At 53.3% G+C, this 19,992-nt stretch overlaps 2 protein-coding genes across 25 annotated transcripts in view; one reads left to right on the top strand and one right to left on the bottom strand.

The window, feature by feature from the left end:
* Nucleotides 1–19,992, top strand: part of TRABD2A (TraB domain containing 2A) — a 120,457-nt gene that overhangs the window by 41,716 nt on the left and 58,749 nt on the right. For 16 of the 24 annotated variants that reach the window (XR_010378848.1, XR_010378849.1, XR_010378846.1 and 13 more), the window contains exons 6-8: nucleotides 242–387; nucleotides 3,617–3,859; nucleotides 7,192–7,491. The exons of 1 other annotated variant lie outside the window; for it this stretch is intronic. Coding sequence is in view for 13 of the 23 variants with exons in the window: in XM_064481962.1 (XP_064338032.1) it covers nucleotides 3,731–3,859; nucleotides 7,192–7,491 (429 nt within the window). In the remaining 10 variants the exon portion in view is untranslated. Of the gene's footprint in view, nucleotides 1–241; nucleotides 388–3,616; nucleotides 3,860–7,191; nucleotides 7,492–9,523; nucleotides 11,944–19,992 lie in introns of those variants that run through there. 7 more of the 24 variants (XR_010378856.1, XR_010378858.1, XM_064481971.1 and 4 more) reach the window with 5 other exon arrangements.
* DNAH6 (dynein axonemal heavy chain 6) overlaps nucleotides 11,960–19,992 on the bottom strand; it is a 150,304-nt gene continuing 142,271 nt past the window's right edge. The window contains exons 74-77 of the mRNA XM_031441370.2: nucleotides 19,469–19,541; nucleotides 18,560–18,711; nucleotides 15,435–15,657; nucleotides 11,960–12,208 (exon numbers count right to left, since the gene is read on the bottom strand). Coding sequence (XP_031297230.2) covers nucleotides 12,105–12,208; nucleotides 15,435–15,657; nucleotides 18,560–18,711; nucleotides 19,469–19,541 — 552 coding nt within the window. The 3' untranslated portion in view covers nucleotides 11,960–12,104. The remainder of the gene's footprint in view (nucleotides 12,209–15,434; nucleotides 15,658–18,559; nucleotides 18,712–19,468; nucleotides 19,542–19,992) is intronic.

Consider the following 19,992-nt stretch of genomic DNA (forward strand, 5'->3'; position numbering starts at 1 on the left):
CCTCTCAAGGCACTTACTTTCCCAGGAGGCGTCTAGTGGGGGCTGACTTGGGCAGGACTGTCCTCCTCTTCATTGGACACCATCCAGGGATTTGTGTCCCCCCCCCCCCTTTTTCTAGCAGCAGCGTCCATGTCCTTACGCAGAGTTGAGGCTACTGCCAACATGGACAAAAGAAATAAGGTGGTAGCTAATGATTGCTTTGTCAGTGGACTTAAAAGAGAGGTATGTTTTCTCCCCTCAGGTCATCTTTGCTTTGAACCAGACCCTCCTGCAGCAGGAGAGCCTGTGAGCAGGCAGCCTTCAGATCCCTGCACGACAGAGGACCTCGTATAACACTACAAGTGCGGGGACCTCAGCTCCGTCATCTTCAGCCATGAGAGCTCCCAGGTGAGAGCCCCTGTCCTCTGCCCAGCTCAGCGCGCATTTAAATGCAAGAATAAGGACATTGCCTGATGGCACCAGGACATCCTGTGTACAAAGGACCGAGGTCAGGAAGGGCTCCAAAAACAAAACGGGGCAGATGTAGGTGTTGAATGAGAGGCCGCAGCTGAGAAAGTTATTCTTTAGGAAACTTAAGAACGGAGAGGGGCATTGATGAGAGTTAATTCCAGGGTCCCCGTCGAAGGATGAGGCTTTAGGGATTCGGCAGTGACCTCCTGGCTTAGGCAGCAGGCGGCGAGAACCAGCCATCAGAGAAGGGAGGGGCGCAAGTCTGAAAGTCTCCCGGCTGGCTTAGGTAACCTGAGAAATGATGGAGCAAAACTTTGGCTGCGGCTTTCGGGGGCTTCCAGCAACAAATGAGCGCGATGCAACGGGAAGTGTTCATGGTGTTCGTACAGGGGTGGCACACGAGAGGCTGGGGAGGATGCCGGCATTTCCAGGCATGGCTTCCACCCCGCCTGCCGTGTTGCAGTGAGCGTGGCCGAGCTGGTGCAGTGAGTGCACACCTCGCCTGGGGGCCATCTAGGGGAGGGGGACGGCTGGCCAGGCGCCCTACAGGAGAGAGGTGAGATGAACCACGGCTTCCGTCCCTCCCCCACTAAGATCATGGGGAAGTGATGGGTCCAGCAGAGGTTTTGAGTTGGGGGGGTGTTGTCTCCCTCACCTGCAGGAGGACACTGGGAAAGAGAGAGGAGGGAGCTGGTGGGTGTGAGTGATGCTGTCCAGGTGTGTCAGAGCCGGGGCACAGGAAAGGCAAGTGACTATAGGCGTTGAAAAGGAATGTCTGCACCTGGCGTAGGGAGGGGGACCAGAGAGGCTGCATCCAGCGTCACCCTGCAAGTGTCAGAAGATCCAATGAGCTTTCTAGAGTCTAGAGCGGGAGCAAGTCAAACCAAGGCAAAGCAAGCAAGAGGAAGGGGAAAGCAAGAAATACACGAACGAAGGCCTAGCAGAGTTATGGTGGTGCTGATTCGTACGTGCACTCTGGGTGGAGGCGGGGGAAGTGGGGAGAAAGGTCCAGATCAGTTGCGAAATTAAAATTTGAAGCAGCAGAAAAAAGTTAACTTCCCCTTTGGAAGTCAGAGGGGCAGATGGCAGGGCCGGTGGAGCTGTTAGGGGCCAGATATCTCATGCATTTCCTGTGACTCCTCCAGGCCTGTCCTGTTCCCAGGGCCCCTGTGGGTGGTGGGGAGGATGGGAAATGTGCCTGCCCCTGTGGAATGAGGGCTTGGCAGGTGGCCCAGTGGCCAAAGGTCATAGGCCATGTTTGGCATTTAGAAGGTGGAGCAGGATGGTGTGGGGGGAGGTCACCTTGCACGTTCAGGGCTGCCTGTGTGGAGGGGCTGCTGGTGCAAAGGGAGGGGTGTGCCGAAGAGAAGAGATTCTGGAAAAGAGAGAGGAGGGTCTGACCTAAATGACATGATTGAAAAAAGGTGACAAAGGAGAAGATGAAGGCTTTTGACTTGAAAATGAAAGCGCATCATTTCAAGGAAACAGCAGGAGGCCTGCTGTCCATGAAGTGGAAATTGACGGCGACATCAGAGTGTGAGGATTCTCAAAGGTCTTTCAAAGGCTGCTGGAAATAGGAGAAACACTTCTGAGGGTAGAAACCCTGCTCTGTATTTGACTAGGGTAATGGTTAACTTGTTAAACCCTAGGAGGAGAAGGGGCAGGGAGGGGAGGCTGAGGCTGGGAGGTGGGGAGAGAACCCACTGTTTCAGCCTTACCTGCAGCCACTGCGTTGCACCCCCAACTGTCACAGTTTCAGTGTATCACACCTCCACCCTCCTATTAAAATCATCCCCTTTAGCGTCTCCAGAACAACAGGCTTGTGTGGGAGAATCTTATGAGATAACCTTTCTAAAAAATCCTTTGTTTTGTTTTGTTTTGGGTTTTTTGAGGGGGGATTTTATTCGATCTACTTATTTATATAAATAGAGGTACTGTGAATTGAACCCAGGACCCCATGCATGCTAAGCATGTGCTCTACCACTGAGCTATACCCTCCCCACACCCCCAGATAAGCCTTTAATACTGTTTAAAACTCAATCTAACTCTTCCAGTGTCTAGAAAAAGTGACTTCATTGGATCTTCTAAGAGGTGAGAGCATCACTCCACTTCTGTCATTAAAATGCAGGGGTTGGGGTAGAGGGATAAAGAGACACACAGCTCAGCATTTGAGGGTGTATTGAAAGCTTCCACGGTCTTTCATAGTGTAGGCAGGTGAAGTCACTGTTTTCTTATAATGTGCATTTTAAAGTACACATAGGACAGAACGGGGCTGGGGTCTCAGAGGTGGTGGGTTTATATAAATGAGAATGATTAGGACTGAGCACTGGATTCAGAGGCGGGAGGTTGGGACTTGGTGTCCCCTTAGCTGTGCGACTCTGGGCAGCTCGCTGCACGGTTCTGATCCTCAGAGTTCCCCTCTCTCCGGGCCTCCCTGGCAGGGCTGCTGGGAGGCCCCGCTGCGGAAGCCGTCTGAACATACCGGGCTGGACAGCAGGGAGGGGGCTGGCAGGGTGATTTCTTGGTCCCAGGGTGTGTATTGGGGGGTATGTTTGGGGCTCACGAGAGCTGCCACATTTCGGCTCGTTTTTCTTACCGCAGAGCATCTCATGGGCAGCCCACGGTGCTCGACGCTCCGCAGCGCGGAGGCTGTGGGTGGAGCGCACCCTCGCTGGATGGCCCGTCCACACGTGACCTTCCTGTGCTTCCATCCGGGGTGGGGGGCAGCTCGGGGAGCCGAGGTGGGCTGTGTCCGGAGGGACCCCGGCACTGCCACGGAGCCTCTCTCGGCCCCGGGCTCCGCGGGCGCCCCCTTGTGTCCGGGTCTGTGTCCGGCTTGGGTTGCCTGGCCCGGCACGTGGGGCGGCGGAGGCCACCCTGGCCTTCCCTCAGCAGTTCTTGGGGACAGAAAGGAAGGTGAAGGGAAGGGTGCCCCGGGGTCCTGGGGCCCAGGAAGGGCGATTAGACTTAACGATCAGTGCCTTTGACCTGCGCATCTGCGAAGTTTTAGGCAGGCAGGTGGTGAGTCAGTTACCACGTAAGTTCAGGGGACCGGAGGTGCAGGGGGTGCCTGTCAGACCCGTCCCGGGGCAGGAGCGAAGCCCCTTCCCTCTCTCTGAGCTGTTTCCTCCCCCCAGGTCTGTTTATGTCTTGTTTTCATGCACAGTCATCCTCTGGCCCTGCGGGGACCCTTCTGTGAAGAACTCAGGAGGCCCCGACCCACCGCCACCCGCGGCAATGCTGCCCACCCCGCGCCGGCCTTCCTGCTAGCCCCTGCTCCATGTCCAGCCCCAGTGGGCACACGGTGACCCTTCCTGCCCCCGCCGCCGTGACGAGGTACCACAGGCCGGGTGGCTTCGACAGTCTCACGGCTCTGGAGGCTAGAAGTCCAAGATCAAGGTGGCGGCAGGTTTGGTCTCTCTGAGGCCTCTCCCTCTGGCTTGCAGACGGCCGTCTTCTCACTGTCCCCTCGTGGCCTCTCCTCGATGTGCACGCAGTCCTGGTGTCTCTGTGTGTCCAAACCTCCTCTTCTTGTAAGGACACCAGTCACACTGGATTAGGGCCCACCCCGAAGGCCTCATCTCAACTTAATCACCTCTGTGAAGGTCCTTCTCCAAATACAGCCGCATTCTGAGGTCCTGGGGTTAGGGCTTCAGCGTGTGAATGTTGAGGGGACACAGGTCAGCCCTTAGCACCCCCTCCATGCGTCCCACCCCTTCCCGTGCGTGGTCACCGGCGCCCCCTGCTGGCAGAGCCCTCAGCTGTAGAGAGAGGCCTCCAGGAGGAAAATGCTGCCCTCTGCCTAGAGGCTGGAGAGGGGTCCGCCCGACGGCTGCCCTTCTCCAGGTGCCCTCTTTCTCCTCAGAACAGCCATCTTCACCTCATATCATCTCAGGCCAGGCCTACTCTATCCCCTCCCTCCAGAGGATCCCCCTGGGAGTCGGCTTTCCATCCCAGGGGCCATGCGTCTCTGGGTCCCCTCTTAGCGGGAAAGGTCGGACCCCCTCCTGGGCTTGTCCCAGCCCCCACCTCTCTTTGTGTCCTGCATCCAGTGTCTCAGGAACATCGGTTCTTCGCACCGCACCTTCTCGTTTACAAAAGCCCTCACCTAAGACCTCTCACTTCCCACCTTCCTCCATGAAAATCTTTGTTGGCTTTGCCCCCTTTGCTCCCGAGGTCATCACCCTCTGGTTCTTCTCCACCTTTCTATGGGACTAATCTTGCGAGTGGCCCTTAGTCTGAAACCTTCAGGATTTCCTGCTGTCCTCTCTTCCAAAGTCCAGTCTCTTCATGCTGAAGCCTTGGCACCCAGACCCACCTTTTCCCAGCACGGATATGCTTCTGACACCAGAAAACCTTCTGTCCCCGTGGCTGCCTCTTTCCCTCTGCTAATGGTCTTTCTTTCCTCTGTCTGCAGTGCCCTCCCCTCGTCCCCTTGTCTGGGGAAATCCTGCCCCAGGTCTCCATCCATCCCTCCCTCCTGTTCTCCGTCAGCTCTGGAGGGAGAGCCCAGCCCTCCCTGAGTGGTTCTCTGCTTGGTTTGGGGGAAGGTAGTGGGGGGAGGGGTCTGTGGCTCTTTCCCATTGTTAAATTGAAGTGTAGTTAGTTTACTATGTTGTGTTAGTCTCTGGTGTACAGCATAGTGATTCAGCTTTATATATATATATATATTCCTTTTCACATTCGTTTTCATTATAGGTAATTATAAGATATTGAATATATTTCCCTGTGCGATATAAACAACAATAGACCTTGTTGTTTATCTATTTTATATATAGTAGTTTGTATCTGCAAATCCTGAACTTCCAATTTATCCCTGCCCCCCTCCACTGGTAACCATACATTTGTTTTCTATGTCTGTAAGTCTGTTTCTGTTTTGTAAATAAGTTCATTTGTGTCATTTTTTTAGATTCCACATATAAGTGATATCATATGGCATTTTTCTTTCTCTTTCTGGCTTACTTCACTTAGAATGACAGTCTTTCCCTGGACTATGTTCTCTTGGAAAGCAGGGTGGGCTGGGTCTCCTGGTCACTTCTCAGGCCCTGGCCCCAGGCTGACCAGCTGAGCTGGGGTTTGTCTCACCCCACTGCTCCGGCCTGGGTTCACCCTCTCCCACGACCCTGCGGAGTTTGGTGTGTGCAGTGGTAGCTGCTGTTCTGAAGCCTGACACACAGGCTGTCCTGCGGGTAGCATCTAAGAGTTTTCAGTGCTGAACTGGCCTTCTGCTCCTGGGGAGGTCATGAGAGAGCACGAAGTCTTCAAAGGAGCTCCTATTCAGGGAGAAGAAGGGATGAGGGCCTAAGGGCCCAGAGTGAGGGAGATGCCCATCATGAAGGAATGGGCGAGGAGGACCAGGGCAGGGCTGTGGGGGCACCTGCTTCCTTTTTCCCCTCCTCGGCAGCCATGTGATAATCCTTGAGGGATGATTCTGAGCATATGGAACTTGAACCTGGTTAGCCTGGTGTGGATGGGGGCGGGAGGGCTGCTAACCGGTCACCTAGCTCAGTGCAGCCCTGCCAGCACCCTGGGTCTTGGGGCAGGCGGGTATTATTAGGAAGACTGAGAGGTGCGTGTGTGGGGTGAGGGGTGGGCAACCCGCAGCCACTACCCTCCACCTATCAGTAGGCTGGCATGTACCGGAAATGCTCTGGCTGTGAAGCTGCCTTCCCTGCAGAGAAGAGGAAGGGCTGGGGGTCCTGTTGGGCTGAGCCTGAGTGTTTAGTGAGTCCATGCCCCACTCCCCCAGACTCTCCTCAGGATGCTGTAGTAATTTTTTTGCTGCTATAACAAATTACCATAAACTCAGTGACTTCAAACAGCTTAGACTTACGATCTTATAGGTATGTACGTTGGGAGTCTGACACAGGTCTCACGAGGCTGAAATCAAGGTGTTGACAGGGCTGCATTCCTTTCCGGAGGCTCTAGAGAATCTGTTTACTCACTCGCCTCTTTCAGCTTAAAGAGGTTGCCCACATTCCTTGGTTTACAGCCCCTTCCTCCACCTTCAAAGCCAGTGACATTGCGAGGGTGACATCGAGGGTGTGTGGGAGAAACAGGCAACAGACTGATCATGTTGCAGCAAAGTGTGTTACAGCTCAGTGTTACAGCAACCTGGATCTGGGCGAGAGACCAAGCAGCGCTCGGAGAGTTGGAGAACTCAGGTTTATTACGCCAGCGGGCCCAGAGGAGTTAACACTCCAAGCTCTGAACCCCATCTGTAGCCTTACGTAAGTTTTTATAGGCTGCCAGTCTTTGCAACACTTTGCAACATCATATGCAAATAAGGTGTAACAAAGTTGACTATTTAGGAATGAGCTTTGTAAAAATGGACCAATCAGGAGGGAGAGAAATGCACCAACCAGGTGTGAGCTTTGTGCAAATGAGGTACCACAAATGACCAATCAGGAGTTAGCTCAGGGAGCCTATATAATCTTAGGGGTAAGTTCCACTGTCCTAGAAGTAAGCCGTCTTAGAGGCAAAAAGGGAGATAATGCCTCTGGGCCAGGAACCAGATGGTGCTGGCAGGAGAGTAGTGGCCCTGCTTGGGGGTCCTGCTGGTCTGTTTCATGGGGCTTCCCACCTCAATCAGTTCTCTGAGGTGGCCTTGAGAACCCTGCCTCCTTAGCCGGCTTGAACTTTCACACTACCTGCCTGTTGCCTGGTCCTGAGCCTTAAGGGTGGGGGAGGGCCCGTGCTGTGGGACCTTCCTCTGATCCCTCTCCTTCCTCCCCTGTTTAGAGAGAGAAGAGTAAAAGCCGCGGATCTGCAGCCTCATCGCAGTCACCGGCGGCCTGCCTCTACCGCAGTCTTTGTTCCGGAAGTGCCCGCCCCGGAAGTGCCTGCCCAGAAGCGCCGGTACCGGAAGCTGGGAGGTCTGGGCGCTCACTGTTGCCGCCGCACGTGCTGCGGCTCCACGTGTCTGCCAGTAAGTGCCGATCTGTCAGGCGGGGCGGAACGAAAGTGCCGGAAGAAGCGGAGGTGGCGGCGGAGGCAGCGGCTCCGGCAGTTCAGCGACCTGTGGGTCCGACTGGAGAAGAGGTGAGGCGGGTGGACCGGGCTGGGCCATCCAGGAACCCATCGCGGGATCCGTCCTCACGCCAGGAGTGCGGGTGGGCAGCAGCCCAGGAATGCGGGGCGCACTGCTCAAGGGGCGGAGGTTCGAGGCTCTGATAGGGGTGAGCGTCCCAGTGTCACGGAGCAGCCTTTCCTGTTCCTCAGGGCCCTGGGCATCTCTGATAGAGGTGTGTCCAGATTAAAAGTAGTTGCTTCAAGCCGGGCCAGGACCACATGTTCATCTGTGTTAAAGCACAGACGGGAGGGGAGGGTATAGCCCAGTGGTAGGGGGTGTGCTTAGCATGCAGGAGGTCCTGGGTTCAATCCTCAGTATGTCCATTAAAAATAAATAAATAAATAAGCCTAATTACCTCCCCCTCAAAAAAAGAAAAAAAGGAACAGATGGGGGCGGGGCACGGATAGATCTGTTAAAAGTAGCATGAGGCTGGACTAGAGGCTGAAGAGAACTTGATTTCTCAGCCCTTTCTCCACCGCAGGTCAGGGACAGGCTCATAGCTTGGGCTCGTTCAGCCCCCACATTTTGCAGGGAGCGTGGTGACCACAGAATGTATGCTCTCAGAGTTGCCCAGTGGGTGCATCAGAGGTGGGTAGAGGAGCCAAAGATGGGGACTCAGCCTGGTCTGCAGGGCAGGAAGCTGCTGGAAAATGACACCAGAGAGTCTTGAGATCCAGGATCCAGTTCAGTTTAACCCAGACTTTCTGAGTTCTTCCTGTGTGCCCACTGTTGTGTGCTGTGGCTTTGGGGTGAACCCGACCCACATCGGTGCTGCCTTCATGGAACTCACAGTCTGGGGAGGAAGCCATATTCTGAGATGATTATTGGCAAGGGGTGTGTCGGGGGCAGGGGCAGCGTGTGTGCGTACGTGTGTGTGTGTGCGTGCGTGTGTGTGTGTGTGGGACGTCAGTACCTAACTTAGGGTGGGGGTGGGGGATCAGGAAAGGCCTCCAGGAGGAAGCGACTTTTGGGCTGATGCGGAGTAGAAACCTGACAAAGTGGAGCCCAATGCACAGAGCTTCTGAGTCTGGATCAGGAGATTCAGGGATCTGATAACCTGCAGATATGGTTAATATTAAATGTTGAATGAGTGTGTAAACAACTCAACAAGGAGGGGAAGGCGCTCCAAGCAAAGGGAACAGTGTGAAAGCCTGATGTGGGGGCAGAGTGATCATGTTAAAGGACCCAGGATGGAGTCATTCTGGCTGGAGCCTGGGAGGTCAAGAGGAGGAGGGGTGAGATAGGTCACTGGGTGGAGTGACTGTGAGAGTCTCATGCCTGAGAGAAGTAGCAAGCACTGGAAGGTCTGAGGCCGGCATCCAGGTGCTGTGGGATTTGCATTCTTAAATGGACATAAGCTGGCAGCCAAATACGACCTGGAGAGCAGGGGACAGATTCTGTTGGTGTCCATGTCGCCCACGGTGCCTGACCCAGGGTGGCTGCTCCGGCATCCTTCACTGATGGAGGAATACACTGCTCTTAGTTTAGTACCTTTTTGGCCTGGGCCATATCCTTTCAAGGTGGCCATTTATGGGTGGCCCATCAGCTCATACTGTCTTGATCTGGGGCGCCTGCGTGGCGGTCACAGGAGACCCAGGCTGGCGTAGGGGCAGAGCCCGGGACCTGGGGAGGAATCCTCATGGCTTGGCTGTGCCTCTGTGTGTGGTCTGGGAGGAGGGACCCTGCCTGCCATTACCGAGAGGCTGAGGATTAGCGGATCTGAGTTGGCACTTCTTACCTCGAGGGTCTTAATAATCCTGGACCAGAAGCAGCTGGCTAGGGGAGAGTTGTCCGCGGTGCGAGTCCTACTGCATGCACCATCTGGTTTTTTGTAGCAGTCGTAACGAGAGCCAAGACACCAGAAATCTATTACCACCCTAAGCTCCATCTCTGTCTTTGGAGAAGAGAGGTGGAAAGAAGCAGTGCAGGCCTTTGGGGGCCTCGGGGTATCCAGGTGCTCCCTCTGTGCCCTGAGACTCTGCCTTTCTCTTTGCCCCCAAGTGCTGCGGTCCCTCAGCTCCAGGTCCCCATTCTGGACGGGCACATCTCTGCCGAGCTGCGGCTCCCTCGCTGTGGGAGGTGGTGGCCAGCGTTGCCTGTCGGTCTCTCTGGACCCTTGTGTTCTGGGTGCTGGTGCTGGCCTTCCAAACAGAGACACCCCTCCTGTAACCGCCAAGACCCTGACCCCTGGGACTTGAAGGACAGCCGCGCCTGCACCCCACACTCTGGTCTGGCCTTAGGCCCAGCCCAGGGGGAGAGACTCAGAGGCAAAGCCAGCGTTGGTTATTCTTCTTCCAAGGAATGACTCTGGGCTCTCCACCAATGCCTGGGGAGGTGTATGGTTCTGTGACATAACGAGCTGTGTGTAAATAATTAATCATCAATGAATTGTATGAAAACAATTAACTACCTTTTTAATATAGACTTTTCCCCCCAGTGTATATCCAGCAAACAACTCTTTTGCCTCCGTCCTCTGAGCCCTCTCCCTGCTGCTCCGGGCCCTGCCCTGGGCCTGGCTGCCCCCGGGGACCCTGTCCCTGGGCTCCTCCCCTCCGCGTTTGCTCCTGGTTCTGGGTGCGGGGAGTCAGCAGGCCTTGGGGCTCTTGTTCTGCTCCCCTCTGGTCAAGGTTTGGCGAAGAGGGTGCTTCCTGCCCTGGCAAGTGCCTGCGCTGTGCACAGTGTGAGTGTCTCATCCACAGGCTGAAGACGGGGGACCGGGTAGGCTTTGTCAGGGGTGCTGTGCGGGAAGGTGGTTTTCAAACTCGTCCCCCCTTTTCCTGTCCTGTTACTTATTTCTTATTTATATGCCTTTGTCTTTCTCAAATAAAATCTTATGGAGAATCTCTGTATAAAGTGAGTAAGTAGAACTGCTCTGGTCGAGTGTGAAATGGGACCTTTCAGGCCAGCACAGCTGCCCCCCGCCTCCCCCCGCTCCCACGGTTACAGACCGGGGTCTCCCGCCTACGGCAGAGTTTCCTTACGGTTCTCCCGGGCCTCTGAGCAGCTCCCGGAAACCCAGAGGGTCTGCCCAGGACCTGATGGGGCCAATAAGAAGTAGGTGTGCCTGTTCCTGACCTGGTTTGCGGTGCCTTGACTGCCGGGGCGTGCAGCTCTGCCGGCCTTCCCTTCCTTTCCAGAAGCTTTCTGGTGGGTTCATTCTCAGTCATTTCCAGGGCCGGGAAGACCTTTGGGGTCTCACTGAAAGAGCGACGCGGGGGCGCTCGGGATGCACGCCCACCGCCTCTGCGCCGTTCTGTGCCCGTGCTGCAGGGATAGGAGGGCTCACCTCCCCCAGATTCCCTCGCTGCTGTGGGTGCGTCTTCTAATGAGGTCCTCTGTCGTGAGATCTGGAAGGTGAGGGGGCAGAGCCTTTTTCTCCAGCAGCGGGGGCATTACGGGCTGGCTCCCGCAGACCCCAGTCTGCAGGGGCCAGGCTCTGCGTCCCTCTGCCTGCTCACCTGCTGCGCGAGTGTGCTGTGCTTGTGCGGTTGGCACAGTTTCCTGCAGCTTTCTGACCTTGGGTTTCAGCCGCTGCGGGGCCTGACGGCAGCCCTGTGACTTCTGCAGCTGCAGCCATTCCCGTGGCTTCGGAAGCACGGGTTCCTGCTTGAAGCACCAAGAGCAGTTTCTGATCCCTGCACTGACCTCTGACTAATGGGGTGGCGCTCCCTGCCTCATGGGGGGATCTGTTAACTCTGGTGGGTGTGGGATGAAGGCGGCGGGGGTTGGGAGGAGGTAAGATGCGAGGGTAGGATTGTTCTTTTAGCTTTCTGTAAGGCGGTGGCGTGGCTGTCTCCAGAGGTCCACATCCTAGCTGGGTGGTACCCAGTTTCTTGGCTTATAATACGACCATGAAAGCAAACAGACCCTGTTGGCAGGGCTGATGCAAAACACTTTGCCGCAGTGGCCGGTGCATCTCAGCCCTGGCCCGACATCCTCTGCTTTTGCGGTGGCCGGGGCGCAAAGGCACCTGAGCGGGACTTGGCCAGTTTTCACGTGGGTTCATCCTAAAGCTGACAACTGTTCTGCACCGGGGCAGGGCCGAGCTGCATTCTCATGAAAACACTGAAGGCTCTTCTAAGGGTTGTAATCTTACCCCACAGAGTGGGGGGAATAGCACCAGGGGCCAAGATCTCATGCACTGGGCTCTGAGCCTTAATCTCGTCTAGAAGCCCAAGGACCTGGGGCCGTGTGATCGGTGTGTCCACAGGCCTTTCTCTTCAGTGTGAAGAGGAAGGAAGCCCCAAGGGCTGAGGCAGTGCAGAGCGCTGACTCCGCCCTGTCCACGCCCTCCCCCCAAGACCCCCCCCTTACTGCTGGGTGTGTCCACCCCTCATGCTGGGGGGCGGGGGAGGGCAGGCTTAAGAGAGAAGTGCTTTCACATCAGAGCTTGAATCACCAATAGAAAGGAAAACTCAAAACACTTTATTTTAGGTTAAAAGAGAAATAAAAGCCACCCTTACTACCCTTAAGCCATTTCAGAAGTCACACTTTTTGCTCACGTAGAATTTACACAGGCTTTTCTTGCCTGTCAGGAAAGATCGCTGGCCAGGTTCTCTTTCCGCCCAGAGGCGGCGCCTTTTCACTCATTCAGCTGGCAGAGCAGGGCTGATCCCTTGGCAATCCAGTAATCTTTGGGCCGCTTGGAGGGTAAGAGGACGGTCACCACAAAGTTGGTTGAATGACCTAGTGAAGGACACAGAGTGAAAAGGGTCATTACTTAAAGAATAACCGCTTAATACAAAAATCACTGTACTGGAGTCAAGACACCTGGGTTCCAGAACTGAATTTGCCTCTAAAGATGAAGGGCAAACAGTCTCCTACAGATTTCAGTTTTATGCTCTACAAAGTGAAGATGCTGGAACAAACGATCCTTTAGGACCTGCCCAGACTTTGTATAACCTTATAAACCAAGTTTCAAGTTCTCCGCAGTCTGTCTCAGGGAGCGCTGGGCCAGGATTGAGGCCTGAGCTTTCCGTGCGACTCGGGGGATGCAGTCGGTAGGTCGGGCATCCATCCATCCATCCATCCCTCGTTCCCCCCAGCAGGGAGGAACTGGGGTTCCCGAGAAGACTAAGCGTAGTCACGGGTGTCCTGTCCTCAGCTCTGGGACACCTGAAGTAAGAGGTCACCCTTGCAGCTTCCTCCCTGTGGGCCTGTGTGAGGGGGTCAGGACCGGCGTGAGAAGAGGAGGGCCCTGCCCTCAGGACGGGAGTCGCTGTTTCTGGCATTCACAGCAAGGCCCGCCTGTGTGGCAGTCGGGCAGGGTGGTGGCGTCCCCAGCAGAGAATGCCTGCATCTCCCCTCCCCTTTGTGTGTCATTCCCTGCGTGGGGTCTTGGCAGGTGCTCGAGTGACATCTTACAGTAAATATGCAGTGTGTGTACGTATAGTAACCGTTAGTTTGAGGGTTCAGATGAGGTCCACAGCTCGCAGCAGTGACGTGTGTCTTAAATCTCTTTCATTTAGAGATTTAGGGACCCCCTCTGTCACTTTTGTCCCTTCCTTGTAATATGTTTGTTGAAATAACTAAGCTGTTTGTCCCGTAAAGTTTCCCAGAGTCTGAGCTTTGCTGTCAGCATCCTTGTGATTTTACACATGTTCCTCTAGGCCTGCAAGGCTGGTTAGATCTAAAGGCGCGATCACGTTCAGGGTTGAGATTTTCGGTGTGAATACATCCTAGGTGGTGTGCACGTCCATCAGGAAGTCTAACTGCGTTTCCTGGCTGGGATGTCAGCAGCTGTTGATAACGATTACTTTGTGCCGTTATTTCATTAGGGTTAATAATTTTAAAATTTAGTGATGATTACGTCTATGGAATCTGTCTGTGATATAATTTTTGTATGCGTGTGAGAGAAGGATCTGAGTTTGGCACAACCAGCTGTCCCAGCACCGTCTGTGGAACAGTGTCTCTCTTCTGGCCGGATTTTAGCGCGGCTGCTGTCACAGGCCAAGCTCCCACGTGTGCACGGTGTGCTTCTGGGCGCTCTGTCTAGTACATTTGATGTGTCTTTTGAGTCTTGTGCCAGTGCAGCATCATTTTAATTACTACCTTTCCTTGGTTCCTTTTACTGAGAACCACAGAGCTCCTGCTGGAATTTTAGCCAATAATAAGGAGACAAAAGACTGTGAAAAAATAGGTCAAAGGTTTGAGCAGACACTTCATCAGAGAAGATATAAATAAGCACCAGAAAAGACGGTCACTGTAATGAGCCGCTAGGGAAATGCGAAGAGATTCCACTGTACTGTTATCCATCTGTCTGTATTTATCTCTCCGTCCGTCCGTCTGTCTGTCAGTTATCTACATCTACAAGTGGGAGGACTGGTCATACTAAGTGGCGGTGAGGACGTGGAGGGACGGGAGCCCTCGTACATGCTGGCGGGCATGTGAAGGTGTGGCCACTTTGGAAAAGTTTAGCAGTTTCTTAAAAAGTTAAACATGTCCCTGCCATGTGGTCCCGTCACCCCCCTCCCAGACAGTCATCCAGGATAAATAAAAGCACGTGTCCACACAAATGCCGTTGTCAGTACCGTCGTTAGTTTAAAAAATACCGCTGAGTTCTTGTTTAGATCTGTCGTGGGAGTGGGAGGTGGAGGCGTGCGGTAGGAACGTCTCTTTCAGTCTGTTCTGTGTGTTACCCTCAGAGAACATACTTTCGTTGAGTATTTTACTGATGAAAAATACCATGAGGACCTATAGTCTCCATTTAAATGAGAAATTTTTTTTTTTAGTTCTTTCTGCCCGTATTTCTGTCATCTGGAAACTTGGCTCCACGTTATTGGTAAAGTAATTTTTACAGTCAAACTATTAAAGATTTAACTGTGTTTGTGGGTATGAAATGGAGGGTCCGTGGTGATTAATTTAGAGCCTCCGTATGTCCAGGGGTCTTTATTTTCACGCCTTCCCTGTTGAATGATAACGTGGTTGGATTTGCAGTTCTGGTTCAAAGTGTTTTTTCCCAGCCCTTTGAAGAGGTCTCTCTGTCACCTTTTATGCGCACTGTGGACAAATGTCCGATGCCAGTCTGACTATCACTTTCTGGAATTTTAGTTCCAGCATATTAATTATCCAGAGATAATTAATTTATCTCTTTAGCTTTGAGACTTTTCTTTATCTCTGATAATCTTTAGTATCACTTTGCTATGAGCTCTCTTAAAATTGAGTATTTGTTTGTTACATAGTTTTAAAAATTACCCCCACCACTGTGTGAAATGTCTCAATCTTAGAACTCAAGTGTCTCTCCAGTTCTGGGAAATGATCAGCCGTTACCTTTTTAAAAAATATTACCATTCTTCCATTCTCTCTCCTTTCCCCTCCCAGATTGCCTACTAGATAAATGTTGGAAATGTTGGCTTTCTCCATAGTGTCCTGTCACTTTAAGAAAAACTGCGTTGTGCTGTATTTTGAGGGATTTTCTCAGTGCATTCTCTTGGCTCACCCTCTAGCTGTCTGCTCTCAATTCTTCAGCTTCTCTGTTGACATGGCTTTCTTTCCATCTGGTTCCTTTTGTGAAGGGCTGTAGCTCAGTTTCAGGTCTACCCTGATTTCCCTTTTTGAAGCATGGCATTCCATTTGTTAGTTTATTTTTAAATCTCTTCTCTAGGATGTGTCTCAATGGATTTGGTAAGAGATACAGAGATTTTAGTGTCTACTCAGTCCATCATTTTGAAATTAGAAGTCACTGCTCAATTAACTGTTTTCTACTAATTAGACTATCAGACGCAAGCATTAGTTTTGTAGTATCAATCTACACCCAGTATTAAAACAAACAGAATTTACATCGTGTATACATTTGCATGTCATAAGTGGCCAACTGGCCCAGGATCACCTTTGCCCATTACCGCGTGGCGTTTGGACTTTGATTGTCCCTTGCATTCGGTTGTTATTTGTTCGGGTCTTAGCACATCCTCACCTGTGGTTGAGAGGGTTCCTGCCCGGGCCCCTGTTTTATAAAGTGGGGAGTGGTAGAGTGTTGGGCTTGGCTCATAATTTTGTTGAGGTTCAAAGTGGACCACAGGCAGCACTGGATTCATCTGTCCGGGCAGTGCGTCTTCTATCACCATCTCCTCATTGTCCCATCGAGAAGCATCCATGAACATGCCATGAACAAGAACGCCATCCTCAGGAGAGGGCAACTGAAAGTCACCAGAGGTGTAAAGGTGAGAAGAGGAGGAGGGGATCAGCGTTGGGAGACGCCCCCTCTGTCCCCCATCCTCAGTTAATGCTAAGAACCACTCGAGGGGCTCTGTTACTGCTCACGTTTCGGGGAGGAGCCTACTGAGGCTCCGAAAGGTGAAATAACTTGCTTTTCAGTCTGTTACCACGCCTCGTACTTTAGCACCCCACCAGGCTGTGCATACAGGGTACCCCTGGGAGACCCACGGTGGGCTTCAGACTCTGATCGTGACGTTAGGATTTTCCCCTTCTCGTGGGAAGGAGATGGGCTGAGAAGGCTGAGACTTTCCTCTGTTATTTTTAGCAAGGTCTCTCAAAGATCTGGGGGTCCTTCCAGGAAGATAGGTTGCACATCTGCAAAAGTATTTGCAGAAGGCCTGTGGAAAATTTTTTCAAAGAAATTTTGCGGGAGAAAGAGAGACAGAGACCCTGCCCCTCGATGTCCTGTGATTAGATGTCACCACTAGTGTACAGTTTCTGCCAAGTTCCGGCTCCTGTGTCACCCTTCCTCAAACACTGAGTGAATCTGGCCAGTCCCAGGGCCTTCGATCTTTGGGTAATTGGAGCTTCACAGCTGCAGGCAGAGGACCCAGCACTGTGGACGTAAGTAGTGTATTTCATGGTAAATAAAAGGAGTCGCTATAAAAGCTCTTTTTGGTGGGTCTTCACTTTCTAGTGTCCTGAAACTTGCCCCATGGGTGCAGTGGGGTGGGCGGCCCTTCCTGGTTTGGGGGCTGCTATATACATTTGTGCAGGTTTCCCTGAGTAGGGGCTGGAACCATCCTGCACCCGCTTGCCAAGCCACATGTAGGAACCATCTGGACACCCACCCAGAGGGACGGCCTTTTCCTAAATGGCACAAAGGTGGCACCAGGTGCGCGGCGGCCCTGTTTGTAACAGAACTCAGGTTATCTCGCCGTCTTTGGCTGTGTCTAGCAGCCATTGGCTGGGAGGACCAGGACACAGGCTAACTGTACAATGTGCAGTCTCCACAGACGGCGGAGATTCCAGGGCATTGCATGGTTCACTGCACGTGACCCCACGGAGATGTGTGCGGACTGGGGTGGCTGGAGGGACAGAGGCCCCGGTGGTCACTGGAAAACTTGTGTCTATCGAGTTGTCTCGATGCCATTGTGTGGCAGACAGAGCACGTGGGGCACAGAGCAGGGCCAGCACCCAGGGCGGCCTCGGCGAGGTCTGTGTGGGTGTGGGGTTCATCCCACCTCCTGCCTCCTCAGCTGTTCCTGACCCGGGCCTGCGACACCCTCCGGCTGGGAAAGGCCTCAAAATGATGAGTACGTTTCTAAATTGGTTTCCCCCTTACTTTTGCATGCTAATACTTTAGCATAAAAAATTGATACTAAAACAAATTTCCTTAAAAGAGTAAGGTCTTTCATTGTCATTTTAAGATACAGGCAATTCAGAGCATGGGGTGTTAGAGTATTTCATAGAGGAAGCCATGAATGTGGGATCAGTCTGGCCTTGGTGTGTTTCTGCTAATCAGAGCAAGGAGTGGGCCCGTCAGATCTCAGTGGGGTGGGTATGGATACAGTTACCCAGGAGCAAGTCCTGTTCCTACGAAGACCATGATATTTTAAGGAAACTTTAGTAACAGCCACTCACCCCACCTAAGCTGACTGGCTAGTGGACACATGCTTGACAGAAGCGATCTGGGGCATATCTTTGATTTCATGGCACGCTTAGCAAATTGTATCTATAAGGCCCACTGGGGCGGACAGGTGCTTTGAAGCAGAGGCTCCTCTGCCCCATCAGTATCTCTGCACATGGAAGGTGGGCAGCTCAGACTGGCAGCAGCGGGCCCCAGGCTGGGCTGCATACGGGGGTCACCAGGGGATCTTTAAGAAATACTGATGCCTTTGCTGTTCACCTGAAACTAACGCAACACTGTAAATCAACTCTACTTCAATAAAAAAAATTAAAAAAAATTAATTAAGAAAATGATGCCTGATGTAATTGGGATGGTTGTGATGTCACTGGCTGTGGCCTGGGCATCAGGATGTTTTTAAAGCTCTACAAGTGATTCTAACCAGCTGCCGAGGTTGAGACCTTCTGGAGCAGTGGTGCTCAAACTTGAGTGGGCTGAGAACCCTGCTGGAGGGCTTTTAAAATGCAGATACTCCGAATCTGCCTGGAGTAGGTCCTTGGAGTTTACATTCAGGTAAGTGTCCAAGGGACGCTGATGTTGCTGGTCTGGGGGCCGCACTTCCAGGGAGCAAACCACGTAAGCAGAGTGTGAACTGCTTTTCTCGTGCGGTCCTACTGGGGATGTAATGTGGTTTCAGTTACATGATGCGTGAAGTTAGCACGTCAGTTCTGCCAGGAGGCGGCTGAGTGAGTGAAGCCGATCGAGGCAGCCTCGGACAGTAGTTACGTATGGCGGGTGCAGTATACGCCAATCACGTGGTCTCTGCAGGTTCGTCTGCACCGCACTGCGGCTCTGCGTTGGGTGGCATGGGCCCCGTTTTGCAGACGAGAACACTGAGGTGCAGACGTGTTAGTAGTTGCTCTAGCACACAGAGCTGGGGAGGGGAAAAGCTGGGATCCACTCAGGCCTGCCTGATTCTGAAAGTTTTTACCCTCTCGCTGTATTGCCTCCGCAAGAATGAGAGAGTTACTGCGGGCATCCAGGGAAGCAAAGCGGCACTGCTGTGAAGTGAATTTCCAGGGGTCAGGCTAGTTGAGGCAGGTCCCATCTGTCACTGCTGATTGGGGAGCCCGTCCTGGGGGTGTGAGTCCCATCCCGCCCCTCCCCGGCTCCTGCACGGTGGGGAAGACTGCCCGAGATGCTGAATGGCAGTGGGACAGAAGCTGCTTCTCTGTGCCAGCCGTTGGGGGCAGTACCTCCGTGTCCATTGGCAGTTCTTGTCCAAACTGCACTGTCTTGGCAGCTTCTATAACCACGGCTTCGTCGCGATAGGCAGGGATCATGTTGTACTTGAAACTCAGCTCATCTATAGGCAAGTTGTACTTCCGAGCGTGGTTCTGAAGGGTTCCTGCAGGAAAACCAGAACGCTGCTGCCCCGACTTGCCTCATCCAGGCTGCTCTAGTGTTACAGCCCTGCCTCTCCATCCAGAAGACCCACCGTCAACATCTTACTCTGAATGGGTTGGGGGGGGGCGGTGGGGCCAGGGTATGTGTGAATTTTGGTCCTACCTGGGAAGAGAGGGAAGGCCCAGTGGGAGGTGCACCTCTCTGCCAGTGAGGGGGCTTCAGAGCACAGGCTCCCCAACTTTAGCATCTTGCTTGGCTTGTCTTTCTTGTGTGGGCTGTTTATTAGGGACTCAGGATGAGATAGATGAAGGACTGACCTAATTAGCATCTGTTAGCCCAGGGCCCCTGGCCCCCTCTGGGGCTCCCTCGCCAGAATCCCTGAGGGCCAGAATCCCTGAGGGCCACCGGAGGGGCATCAGGAGTCATCTTTAGAGGGAAGGAGGCTGCTCAGAGTTGGGGCCAGAGCAGGCGGAGAGCGGGTGGTGCCCTGGATCTCGGGCCCCCCGGGGAGTCGGGGCGTGCCCTGCGCGCTCACAGGGCTTGCCCTCAGAGCCTGGAGGGGGCTGGGGGAACCCTGGCTATTTCTGCCATGCTTCACCCTGGCAAGCGAGGAAGAGCAGGGCCTGACAGGACTGCCCTGTAATCAGTGACCCCATGCTAAGCCATTAGCAGCCATGCCGTTTTCCCAGGTCCTAGAAGCCCAGAGTGTCACAAATGCTGTCTTTCCTAGGGGCTTTTTCTCGGGAACGCACTGGTACCTGTTAGAAATCCTTGAGGGAAGAAGAAACCGGAGATCCAGAAGGACTTAGGCTGACCTCTTTTGAGCCACAACTAAAGGAGAAACATTACACCATAATGTACCTTTTTTTTTCTGAGCTAGAGTTTGTCATTTATATCAAAGGCGTATTTTGGAGAGCCTCTCGGGAGGCAGAATCTAAACTAGCTCTGAGCTGGTCACCAGCCCCATTCTTACCCTCTGCCCTGTCCCCCCCTTCCTCAGCCACCAGGCTGACCATAAAGCAGAACCTGGTCATTACAGGGGTTAGAGCGCGGGAGCCAGCAGCAAGGTCACACCTGGCCATCTGGACCCATGTCACGCTGGTTCTGTACCTCCCGCTGGGGCCCCATGAACTAGATCTGAAACTCCAAAGACGGCCCGGAATTAAAGTGGAATATGGGGTAAGGGCCCAGGGCAAACTACACTGTAATCAGCATAAGACTTTCAAAGGGATGCTGTTCTGGAAGTTTCTGTCTCTTTGGGTTCAGACCATCCCTCCGTGGT

The sequence above is a fragment of the Camelus dromedarius genome, chromosome 33 (assembly GCF_036321535.1).
Source record: "Camelus dromedarius isolate mCamDro1 chromosome 33, mCamDro1.pat, whole genome shotgun sequence".
Classification (NCBI taxonomy): domain Eukaryota; kingdom Metazoa; phylum Chordata; class Mammalia; order Artiodactyla; family Camelidae; genus Camelus; species Camelus dromedarius.